This window comes from Haemaphysalis longicornis, unplaced genomic scaffold, assembly GCF_048455015.1.
Source record: "Haemaphysalis longicornis isolate Haplotype H1 unplaced genomic scaffold, Haemaphysalis longicornis Haplotype H1 scaffold_7, whole genome shotgun sequence".
In the NCBI taxonomy this organism is placed as follows: Eukaryota; Metazoa; Arthropoda; class Arachnida; order Ixodida; family Ixodidae; genus Haemaphysalis; species Haemaphysalis longicornis.
The window spans coordinates 42,181,781-42,194,404 of record NW_027526422.1 but is presented as its reverse complement, the minus strand read 5'-3'; the positions used below and the strand labels follow the sequence as shown (position 1 = coordinate 42,194,404).

Genomic DNA, 12,624 nt, shown 5'->3' with positions numbered 1-12,624 from the left:
ATGGCATCATAAGAACTGGTCTTTCCGCTAAACTTGGTGTGAAGCGGAGACTTGCTTACTGTTAGTCAACCTAGATGGCGCCACCCCACCGCGGCAAGCCATTTTCTGCGTTTGGTTTGTTTGTGACGCTATTTAAACCTGGCTTGTTTTTGTTCATGGAGAAAATAATGGTTTCGTGAAACATGGTGCTTGCTCGACAAATATGGTCACGTAAGGCCCCGTCGCTTTCGTCAGTCGGTGAGTGTCGTCTGAAACAACCCCAAAGCCCCGCAGTGCTGTGTATCTAAACGAAGCTTAGTGCGCGCAGTACCAACAGCAGCACGCATCGGTACTTCTATGTTTACAAGTGCTTTCGTAACTTCCACTGGTTGTCCCACCATTCTTACTGACATAAAAAGAATGTGCCCTAAATTTAAGCTCAAATAGCTCGTTCGGTAAGCTTATAGATTATGCGATTACTTTTTTCCAGCTCCCGCCAATCGCAGAGCTGGCTTGTATGACATCATAGGTTCTGTTGCGGGAAATGAGCTAGTGGGTCGCATGGCCATTCCCTTTTTTCCTAGTTATACAGCTTATTTGAGCGAAGTTTAGGTTAAAAGTGGTGTCAGCATGATTATAAAGAGGCAATCTTTTGAATGAACCAAACTTGCATTTTGTCTTCATGGCCCCTTTAAAGGGACAGCGGCCCGCCAGGAACCGCAAATCTGGCTATGAAGTGCCCCAAACGATAAACCTCAAGACGTCTACATTTGACCGGAATTGGACAAGATTCGACGTGCCGAACGTACACAGGCGTGCGTGAGGCATTGAAGGTATCAGCATGCATGGCATTATTCTACGATAAAAGCGTACGTGAAGGTGAACTGAACTGTGCAGTACCGGTAGAGCAGGCAGGCGTGGTATTTCCTCTCGTTTCCCTCGAGCACCACGGGCCAGAGGTCGCTATTGCCGAGCGTGGCGTTGGGCCTGGCCCGGCACCGGTGCCTCACCGAGCGAGCCAGCTGGGCGGCGCTCAGAAGGTTCATGGCGCACTGGCTCTGCAGCACCGCCAGCAGGAACAGCACGAGCCACTGCAGCCGGCCAGGACGACCGAGCAGCAGCAGGCACTGGTCCGTGCCCGAGAGCATCCCTCGACGCTCCGCCCACTGCGCATGCGTGCTTCATTTTATCCCTCAGAGAAACGGCGTGGTCAGATTATAAGAAATTCGCCGCCTGTTTTAATCAAGAACTGTCTCTGAGACCCGACGGTTCCAGGGTGTGTCGGGAGCCTGGTACCATGCCCGTGGACGCATCCTACAGGCACGATAGCTTACCCGTCATGTTTTTATTGGGCACGAGAAGCCCTGAAATGGGTAACTAAAGTTCGCTTGGAGTCAGGCAAGGTAAAAAAAGAAAAACCTGCAATGTAGGTACAAGCGACGCCCGTTCAGCCCTTGAGCGGACGACAACGCTTGGTAGGTTGACCCGGCTTCTACGCGAAATCGGCGGGGTGGAATGAAGTGGTTAGAAAGTTCAACTGTTTTTGCAGTGTGCAAAGTAATCACTTCAAAATCACTTGGCAGAAGGGTCCCCAGCGTTGAAAGTGCAATGACGAGCTCTTTGGAGAGTATTTTGCGCCGTCTCCATAGGTGACATCCTTGTTTAGTCTAGGACGGAAGAAGATCGCTCCGAACTCTTAGACAAAGTACTCCAGGCCTTGACAAAAGCCTCTTTAAAGATCAACTAAAGAAAATGGAGATTTTTCAGCAAGTAGTGGTTTTCCTCGAAAATGTTTTCGGTGAAGCCCCAAAGAACAGAAGACAAGAGTAGTTAAAAAAATTCACACATCTCCACAAAGGTAATTATGACGAGTGGGCGAAGCACTGGGGATCGTAGTTAAAAAAAATTCACACATCTCCACGAAGTGAATCATGACGAGTGGGCGAAGCACTGGGTATCGTTCTTACTGTAAATCACCCGTGAGGGTGCTTACTGCTGCTAAAACAATTTTCAATCCAATCCAATCCAATTCATTTAAATCCAATCAGATCCAATCCAAATACAATTCAATCCAATCCAATCCAATGCTCCTCGCGCATGCGCGGCATGGCTCTCCAGGAGCACTCTCTCTCTCTCTCTCTCTCTCTCTCTCTCTCTCTCTCTCTAAGATTTTGTGAACCTTTTATTTTGTTCTGGTTAACCTTTTGTAAACCTTTTGTTCACAGATGTTTCGATTTACACGGTGCTGTGCCGTGAGCACGGACGCCGGACGCCGGACGGACAAGCCTCAGCCTAAAGGGGCTTCGCCCCTAAAATCAAAGCCCATTTTTTTAAAGAACGATGGTTAAAATGTGAAGCTTTCTCCGATGCAAGCTGAGTCAAAGTCGAAGTCAGAAATCCGAACTGCTTCGACCGTGTCGGAATGGCGCAATCGAAGAGACGTCGGCCTCATGACGCGACGGACCCAAGGATTCCGACCACCGGGAATCGCTTTTCTTTTTTTTCAAAGCTTCGCGCTTCATCATCATCATCACGTGCCCTCCCATTGTGTTAAGTTGGCTTTCCTGTTTCGCTTTCAAGAATATCTCACGTCACAAAGCCACACGACTCACACACCCTTCGTGTCTCACTACGGCCGGCTTTCCACTTCCGTGCTTTCACAAACTATGTCGCCAGAAAGACAAAGTGTCTCGCGGAACTGACAAATGAAGTGTTCCGTTTGCTTGGTCCTATGAGTGTGACCTTGCGCAACAGATAAACTGGTATGTACCACCTATTTTGCTTTCGGTACTCGTCTTATCCGGCTTGAATCTGCCGTTTGAGCTGAATACAGATGTTTCGTACTATGAGATTAATCGACCAGATTTAAGGGAAATCCCCAAGGGGGAGTAAGTTTCTGCGAAGGAAAGTTTGACATCCACCTCAATGCAGGCCTTCGGCTGCAAAAGAAAGCTGTACAACTTTCTCAGAAACTTCGCAGTTGAAGAAATTGTCGTCCTGGCCCAGGATTCGAGCCCAGGACCACCGCTTAACCGGAGCAGTCGCTCTACCAGCAGAGCTAACCAGGAGGCTAGTCGTTGGTAGCGCGAGAGCAAATTAATCAACAATTAGAAGTGATGGATAGGTGCCAATCAACCAGATTTAGGGGAAATCTCCAAGGGGGAGTAAGTTTCTGCGAAGGAAAGTTTGACATCCACCTCAATGCAGCCGTACGGCTTGGGGGTGTCAAACTTTCCTTCGCAGAAAGCGAACCCGCCCTTGCGAGACCACTGCGCCGTCTATCGATGGGTCTGGTAACGGGTTTTGGTGAGGCCGCCAGTGGCGCCGCCACTGAGACCACTATCGGTATAGGTCTGGGAACCTCCTGCGTGACGCAGGCCTACAGCAAGCTTACGAAAAGGCTTGATCTGCAACAGCTCCGCTGCTAAAATGGCTTTTGAGTAATCAAGAGTAGAGGATCACGTCCTCAGAGTTGGGGACGGGTCCGCGACAGCGTCAGCGAATGACTATACGGTAACTGATGTTCAGGAAAGCTGCCTTGATAAGCTGAGCCGAACCTTACTAAGGACGGGTGTCCTGGCCACTGTCAAAAGAAGCATTCAGGAACCGAAACGACAAACTCTAGCACGGCGAGATAAGGAGGATAAAGTGTATGAAGAAGCAACCTATAAAAGGCACGGGATGTCATGTCGCACCCGTCCGGGTTTCACGTGTTTTCTTCATGCGCACTCAGCGAAGCGTTACGAGCAGATAGGAAAACCGAAGTAATTGCTGCTCTTGACCGTTTATCAGTACAAGCTCGCGCAACACTTTGCTCTAAAGATAAAACATAACAAAGTACTAAAATAGCTTTACGTCCGTCCTAATGCGCAAAAGCAGCGATAAACCGACGCCGTCACCCTCAGGTGCCAGCCGAAGCACGCTGACTACATCTCCTTGGCTTGCACTGAACTAAACAATAATGTTATTTAAAAGTTCACACATTTTTGAAGTTCACATCCGTAATACCTAGGAGATTCTGCACGAAATGCGAAAAGTGCTAATGTAGATGAATAAGCACGAGCTTTATGCGAAAAAGACAACTCATACAGGAAGGACGGGACGAGCAAAGCCCGTGTTTATTCAACAAGATGCACCAATTCGCCCACCAGCAAGTTTTTCTAAGCTACCGCTGTAGCAGTTGGTGCGTCTTATGTCTTGCAACAAATCCATTCCTGCTAGCAAGACGAGAGCAAAATTTAAGAGACTCATTTGAGCAAATCGTCCCTGCCCAACAGGAACTTCATGAGCAGCAAACGAAGACCAAGAGAACCACCCCGTGACTTTCATTAACGGTATGCAAGCCGACTGAAGAAGCTTTGGAACGGTGATGGTTGTTATCTTGATGGGGCCACGGCACACGGTCGCCCAGGGACAGCAGCAGTCACGATAAATTATTTCTTTCTGCAGCGACTGTACAAAATTTTATGTTCAACGCACCAAAGCTGTACCTGGGCTAAGAGGCGCGCCGTAGTGGAGGGCTCGGGTTTATTTGTCTACCTTTGTATCTTTAAGGTGCGCAGAAATCTAGACACACGGGGGTTTTCGCTTTCCGCCTCCATCGGAAAAGCAGCCACCGCGGCCGGAAATCGAACCCGTGGCTTTATGCTTAGCAGAACAACGCCTTAAGCCTGTTCTACGTGGTGCGAATTTACCCGCGAATTCGCTGGTGCGGCGCCGTTCGTGCGGCAAAACGATCTATTGCCGCAGCAACAAAAATGACAGTTCTGCCGCACGAGCGGTGCCGCAGCAGCGAATTCGCGGGTGATTAATTAGCACCATGTAGAATGGACTTTAACCTTGTTCTACATGGTGCAAATTTAACTGCGAATTCGTTGCTGCGGCGCCGCTCGTGTGGCAAAACTATTATTTTTCTTGTTGCGGCAAATTTTCACATGCCAAGCGGCGTTCACAGGGGTTGTTCGGCCGTTTTAAACATTTGGCAATTTACTACTGTAGCAACAAAAATTGATCGTTTTGCCGCACGCGCGGCGCCGCAGTCGGCGAATTCGCTAAAAAATGCGCACCGTGTAGAACGGGCTTCAGCCACAAAGCCACCGCAGCGGGTTTTCTGCAGAGACAAGACGTTATGGGCTTAATTTCATGCAGTGACCATCAAATGAAGGTTGCAGCTGTACTAATACATAAATAAATCATATCCTGACTGGTAAGAAGGTATCATGACTGGAAGCATGTCTGCCGTCGAAAAGAGCGATAATGATCCGTGGTCATTTCGAATCAGTGGTCAGTGGTTACCTGGGATTGTTACGTTAGCTGTGCATCACGTGCCTCGGGGAAGCGTGCTGCCCTTGCCGGCGTCTTGAAATCGTCGTTTCGTATCGAGTCTTCGCCGATCCTGCTCGCGTCGCGGGACATGTTAAGGCAAAACCCTATCAGTAAAGTAACCGTAATAGAATCCATCACCATGGTGGATTAATGCAGTTAGCTAGCCATCTACTCTTACCATCTACATATTACTTGGAAGGAGGGTTGAGCAAGCCTGTATCGGCTACTCTTATCGCCTCACCTGGAGCGAGAGCCCGCCTCACATGACCTCATCTGGAGTGAGAGACATGGTGATGAATTCCATCATGGCCACTTTTAAAATAAAGCTTTAGGTTTCGTTCTCGCGGTAAGTTTGACCTTCATTTCAGCGCAGCTGCGCCGTACCCTTGGCAGCGCATCACGTGAATCGCCGGGCCGAATCCGCCGACGGTGGCGTTACCAGCCGCCGCCGCCGCTGCCGGCTTGGCGCATGCGCTCTCTGCAGCAGGTTCGCGCCTGACCACGTGACTCGCCGCGTGCATGCGAGCTTTGCCATGAATGAGAGCGAGGCTGAGTTGTCCCCTCTGAGCGTTGCGCGGGAGCTGGAGACTTTCAGCCGTCGTCGGCGTGCGGCGTCTGACCACCCCGCGCGTATCGCCCGGCGAGCCGTTCGGCTCCGGAAACGCCGAAAGTGGAACTCCAACCGTAGACAAATTTAGGACTTGGACAAATAGAATAATAAATACAGATAATCACAGATTAAACAAGTGGAACCAAGACTTATTCAGGCTAAGCCATATAAATACAGATAATCACAGATTAAACAAGTGGAACCAAGACTTATTCAGGCTAAGCCATGTTTATCACTTTGCATACCCAGGGTTAGCTGAGCCAGGCGTAGCATTCTTTGCCGAGTACCCCCACAGCCAGGACGGTGTAACACCCTGCGTTTCCACAAAAATGCAGAAATCTCGGAAGTTCCACCTGTAATCACTATAATGGCGTAAATGGAGATAACCGGTCGCACAAAATTTTGAAAAAATAAAAAATAAGAGAAATATAAAATACGTACGAAAAGTGGCTAACCGTGCAACGCCCTGCATATCACAATAATGCAGATTTCGCGAATGTTCCAAATGCAATCGTTGTAATAACGTAAATTGAGTTACTTGGCCGAACGAAATTTTGAAAAACTAAAAAATGAGAAAAATATTTTAGAAATACGGAGAATGCCAAAACGAATACCGCATGCCATTTCCGCAATAATGCAGATTTTGCAAAAGTCCCACCTGTAGTCGTTATAATAGCGTAATTGGCATTATTGGTCGAACGAAATTTTGAAAAACTAAAAAAATAAGAGAAATATAACCTGCTAACGGAAAATAGCGAAATGGGTAACGCCCTGCATTTTCACAATAACGCAGATTTCGCGAAAGTTCCATGTGTAATCGTTCTAGTAACGTAAATGGCGATAATTGGTCGAATTAAATTTTGAAAAACTACAGAAATAATAAAAATATAATATAATTACGGAAAATGGCGAACAGTGTAACACCCTGCATTTCCACAATAATGAAGATTTCGCAAAAGGTTCACCTTCAATCGTTATAATAGCGTAATTGTACATAATTGGACCGACAGGATTTAAAAAAAAAAAGATTTGGGTGGAGATAACTCACTGTCAGGACAGGCGGCATAAGAATGCTACGCAATAGTAGATAATTCTCTGAATTTCTGCGGAATTTTTTCCTTAGGGTTGCTCACGAACAGTTGCTCCAAGCACATGCCGGCTTGTTTCACCCCCGCAGCAGCGCACGAGATGGTATTTTGCGCACGTTAGCTGGTGAAAAGCGGAGTTATGGGCCGCGTATAAAGTGTAATCTTCTGCAGAGATTTGGGAACACTTCGTTGCGCAACAGGCGAACTCAAATAGCTTGCCGCTGTCACTGATCTGATCCATATGCGTAATCAAATGTGCAAGTTTAATTTTAATCGCTCTGCTGGTTGAAAAAGAGTTGCTGCAAATATATTGAGATCATGTAAAATTGCCTGCGCGGTTCAGTAAAGGCTATGTCGGAAGAACTAAGGGGCTTTATGGAACAAACTGTTTATTTTGTAACATAGTTTAGGTCAAGCAAACTATCAACTCGCAGCTTAAGAGAGCGTGAGGGGATTTTTAAATTGTACTAAACTGGTCAGCCCTGCACAATGCTCGGTTGGAAACTTCAGGTGATTGTTAAAAGAAGCGTGCATATTAAATTCGAAATGAGAAAGGAAAAGACTGCACATACACGTACTTAAAAAAAAGAACTGGCGAAGCATGCACTAAGTCGAGCAAGGCTTGAACCTTTCCGAAGCTGCAAGATTTCTTTCTACGTGAGCACCGAAGGGCACATACCCCGCATTTGTACAAGTATGAAATTGTTTATTTACATGTTCCGTCGTCGCTTTGCACTGTGCTAGTAGTATAGACATCGTCACAGCATCGATATCGTCGGGTTCCTCATGCCAAGCATTACATGCGCGGTAGAGCTTGACGACAGCTGGAGCGCAGCGGTGGCACGTATACGCGCACGACGCATGCGCGGCGTTCCTGCAGTCACGTCGAGGTTCCGTGGAGCAGCTGTTGCGCCAGCTGTGGCACTTTTAGCTGCTAGGTAATGCAAGGGGCTTCTCGAGGATTTTGCCAGATTTTTTTTTTTTTTTGCTAAAGTCACTACGCGAGCAGGAGACGATCGGCGGTCGCTGCGAGGCACGCGCTCGCGAGAACGCTCGGCATTTTCTTGGTATTTTTAACGCGTTACGCGTTAGGCGCCCCACATTACGGCCAGCTACAACAGCTCCGCTGTTAAAAGAGTATGAGCACAAAAGAAATTTGAAAGATGGCGTCAGGACAAGAGAATTTTATAAAACCCAGCAGAACTCTAGTAGTATCCGCATCGCACAGCCATTTGCGTCCCAGGGCGTAAAAGTTGTTCGCACAATCATACCTGACACACTGCAACGTTCACTACCGACGAGAATCTCAGATACACCAAGATGAGTGCCCTTCGAACACCTCAAACAAGACACTAAGAGGACTACATCTGTTTGATATCAAGTAGAAACCTTCTGTGGAAGCAACGTTGATGCGCAGGCTGCACATTATACCCTGGACGTGTCGGGTAGACCTCGCCGAATGCGGAGCAAGGATTGTGGTCGACAGCATAAAAAGGAGTATGAAGCACGTCCGGATTTTGCTTCGAGCACCACACCATACTGACAAGTCCACTGACGATTTCCTTGAAGAATATCATTTGTTCAATGGAGCGCACGGACCGGTGCTCACGGACGAGTTGGCGAGGATCACATTGTTCCTTGCGTAGCAATGTCATTCCGATGACTGCAACGAAATAGCATAATAATCCCGCATTGCCTTACTAGACAGAACGTTAATTCATTGAACAAATAAATCTTGGTGACACCTTTGCTTCTCGTGTAGGAAAACAACCCATAGCCTTTGAAGCAGTCGCTGAAGAACTGCGTGACAGCTGTCTTTTCCACAAGCTTGGTTGTTGTGGTCTACGTTCTGTAGCTGAACCTCCGGTTCACAGAAATTTCAGTTGGCAGAACACATACACTTATGGTAAAATGTAAGAAACAACTGGCTCACTATGCAGCGTAAACGTAGGTATTGGCGGTGAGCTCGACCACAGGCGGCGCTGCGGAGTGCGCCTCCGTGACGTCGGCTTAGGGATTCTCGCATTTGTCGTCTGCTTCACTCAGGCTCGCTCTCCCTGATATTTTTTTTTGCGCTCGGTTAATGTCTGATGCTTGTCCGCGCCAGATTTTGCGTGGGCGTGACTTTTTATCATAATAATAGACTTACAATAGCATACACTAGCTCAAGGTGTGATTTAAAGTATAGTTTTGGGTACACCGCTGCGGAAGAAACATTGCCGGCGTCGCCCCATTCATTGCGAAGCCCGTCCTGTGCGGAGCGCGAAGAGTCGGAGCTAGGCGTCAGCTTCTGTATATAGCAGTCTTTCGAACAAAGGGAACAGCCAGCTACTTATAACCGACAACAGCGAAAATGCAAGACCAAAACAAATTCCAGGCACTCGGGGCTGTCGGCTTTGGCAGAAGGCATCGCGATCCCTGGTAATCGTATGCAAGGTAAAACAGTTTTTGCAACCTTGCCGAACGCTCGAACGTATTGTATCACATCACTTTACGTTGTCATGGCATGAAAGTATGCCGACATTCACTATGGGCCGCAAAAACTGTAGGTTAAATTCCAAATAACCTAACCTACTGTATGTATAGGCGCGTGCTGGTTTTATACCAGGCTTCTTAGCAGTATGGAAGTTTATTGGGCAGAACGAGTCACGTCTGCGGCGAAAATACCGTGACACTATGTTCGTGCAGACCTGGGGAGATATTTTGGTAGATTTCCCACGGCCATATTTTCCCAATATTCAGATATGCGTTATAGTAAAACAGCGCTCAGGAGGAGGAGGAGGAGGAGAAAACTTTATTTAACAGTAAAATCGAGCTGATTAGTGGGCCGGGTCCTCAGTGCAGGCCCGGCCCAGTAATAAGAGTAATTTTCTTCAATTCATAGAACGCCATCCCGAACAGACCAGGATTTGCTCTTTACGCCTGGATCGGAAGGGTTGGAAACAGTAAAGAGCTGCTTAGAAATATTCGTGGGTTTCGATTCCTGTTATACTGGAAACCGGCACGTAAACTATTTATTTCGTTAGTTACCGAGTATATCAAACCTTAAACACCATAATCATGTCATAACCGTTCAAATTGAGAGTCAGTTCGTTATGATAACGATGGTTACGATACAAATTCAGAGCACAAAAGCCGCCTTCGAGTACTCGGACTACGTTGTCTGAGGCGCGATCGCGGGGGCGTAGCACAAACCTTCTCATCGCATTTGCATGTGAATAAAGAGCGCACGCTGAGCATAAGCCCTTTCTTGGTCACAGCCATAAAAGCCACTTTGTGAAGAAAGGAATGTATGCCTTACTGCCCGAAGAAAATATCCACACTATCTTTGAGAGCCTCCCAAACATCCCCGAACCTCCTAGGAAGACGTTTGGGACGGTGCAAAGAAATTAATGCAACAGAAAAAAAAACATTTATCTGATACAAGTCAACAACAACAAAAGAAATAGAAGACAGCCGCTTTAAACTTGTGTAGGATACAGCTTGAAATTATTCAGAGGTGTCAGAAGCTGGCAAAAATAACTGAATCACTGGAAATGCGGTTTTCATGCACGAATTCATGAAAGCGGGCGATTTCTAGCACAGGCACTGCTGCACTCACAAGCTTAGTGTAGCAGACGACAGCGGCGCGAATCCCTAAGCTGACGTCGAAGCCAGGGGGCGCCACTCAAACATCTCACCGCCAATACTCGCCATAGCACTGAGATATGGCCTGAAGAGTGAAGTGGGCCATGGCAGGTAGAGCCATTGCTGACTTTTTGCCAGTTACCATCATTGTCATTACTATCGACCCTGTAGGGAACGGCAATGGCGGTACCTCAAATATAAATGGACGTTTAATGTAACGGCAGGAACCCCTGTACTTACACTCGGCAAGAGGAGCGAGGTACCGGGGCATGGGCAAACAAGCAGCTAACGTGACGGGTCAGGGCAAGCCAGAACACTTTCTCGAGCCTATATCACAGTGACTAAGAGCCATCTCGCTTCACAAAGCGCACCAACGAACGAGGTGTACGTACTTGGGGAGTTCCACGCAAAATCGAAGTGCTTGAGCCTTCAAAGCCTCTGCTTGGGGTTGACATTTGAGAGTGCGCCGAGTGCAGCCGGGCTATAACTATACCGCCTTGTAGTGTTGAACGAAGTAGTTTTGGTTGCAGAGCAAATGAACTGGGAAACCTCAATCGATGTCTGAAAACATGTTGTAGGATGAGCCCAAATGACTGCAGCTTTTTTTCAGGCGCCGGATATGTTGGGTCCACGAGACTGACCTGTCGAAGATAACGCTAGAGACTCGATGTCGCCGCACAAATGAAATGATGACTTCGCAGCAATTGGACGTTGCAACCTTTTATAGTGAAGGCATAGGGGCATACAAAACGCAGAGCATATAAGCGCCTTATAAATGCAATCGCGGCACACTTTTCAGGTGAGAGAAATAAATCAGTCGCCAAGCTGCTGTAGTAGTTTTCGAATTGCCCACTTGCAAATTTGCTCGAATGTTTCGGCGGCTTCTTCTCAAGTACCAGATCCAAATCTTTACTGTTAGGTGGTGATTCCAGAAGGCAATACTTTCAGGAGACGAACAAGGTGGGTACTAAGGACACCGCCTTGTGGAACACCTTGTGTTATGGCGTGACGAGTAAGGAACGCTATAAAATATGCGTGCACCATCTAGCTTCATGCGCGAAGCTGAAACGCTGTGTACGTCCTCCAACAGTTATCTTACCTGATCTCGGTGTAAACGCGGCTTCACAATTGTAAACTCGCTTACCTCAGCCAATCGCTATCCCAGAAGACGACGCTTGAGCATCTTTGCGCAGGCAGTGTTCTTCCCACCGAAGCCCTGCAATGCCCCGAAACTCCACACGTGCCTCGCTCAAACATCCACGGAGAAGTATACTGCAGTCACGGGTGCGGCGTCATTCATTCTTTCTCGTCGAAGTCCAACCGCGCGGCCAGTTCATCGAAACGTCTCGATCGGGTAGCAAAGTGCCAGAGATTGATGCCATAACTTCAACTTCCTAACGCGCTAAATGACACCTTTTTTCCTGATTCACCAGGTTTCTTCGTAGTGCCCACTGTCCCTTCCATCCGTCTTCCTGAGCAGCTGGACGCTATCAATTTCTGCGCGTCGCTCGAGAGTCCGTGTAGCACGTGCGCGAGGACGCGATTCGTGGGCGACCGTGTGGGCGGAGGCAACGAGGTGAGGGGACCACGCTGGAGCAGCAGGGGGCATCTGTCCGATGCGGCCCGTGCACTGACCTCTGGAGGCGTCACGGTCACAGGCGGCTGGCGCTGCTGGGCCGACGAGACGTGCCTCGGAGCCCAGGCACTCAGCGGTGGGCCTCGTCTTGCGACGACGACGACGAAAGGGCAGCGCGCATCGCAGACGCCAGACAAAGACGCAGCCCGCCACGCTGGGACAACAATGGCACGGAGAATGCCGACTCGCTCTGCGGCTGTCCGTCCGTATGGGCATGGTCGACGTGGTACACGATCGACGCACACGCCAGGGCGACGCCGAAGTTGTGCCGTACGCCGCGCTCACCGTTCCGTAGCGGCGCACGTGAAAAAGGGCGAGGTCGCGTTTGGTCGTACTCCGTGTCAGAAGGAGCGAGCTTG

At 48.4% G+C, this 12,624-nt stretch overlaps 1 protein-coding gene across 1 annotated transcript in view; it reads right to left on the bottom strand.

Moving 5' to 3' along the window:
* Positions 1 to 11,877, bottom strand: part of LOC144147414 (organic cation transporter protein-like) — a 42,437-nt gene extending 30,560 nt beyond the window's left edge. Inside the window, exons 1-2 of the mRNA XM_077679543.1 lie at positions 11,774 to 11,877; positions 880 to 1,145 (exon numbers count right to left, since the gene is read on the bottom strand). Of these exons, the coding sequence (XP_077535669.1) occupies positions 880 to 1,127 (248 nt within the window). The 5' untranslated portion in view covers positions 1,128 to 1,145; positions 11,774 to 11,877. The remainder of the gene's footprint in view (positions 1 to 879; positions 1,146 to 11,773) is intronic.
* Between the last annotated feature and the right edge of the window lie 747 nt (positions 11,878 to 12,624).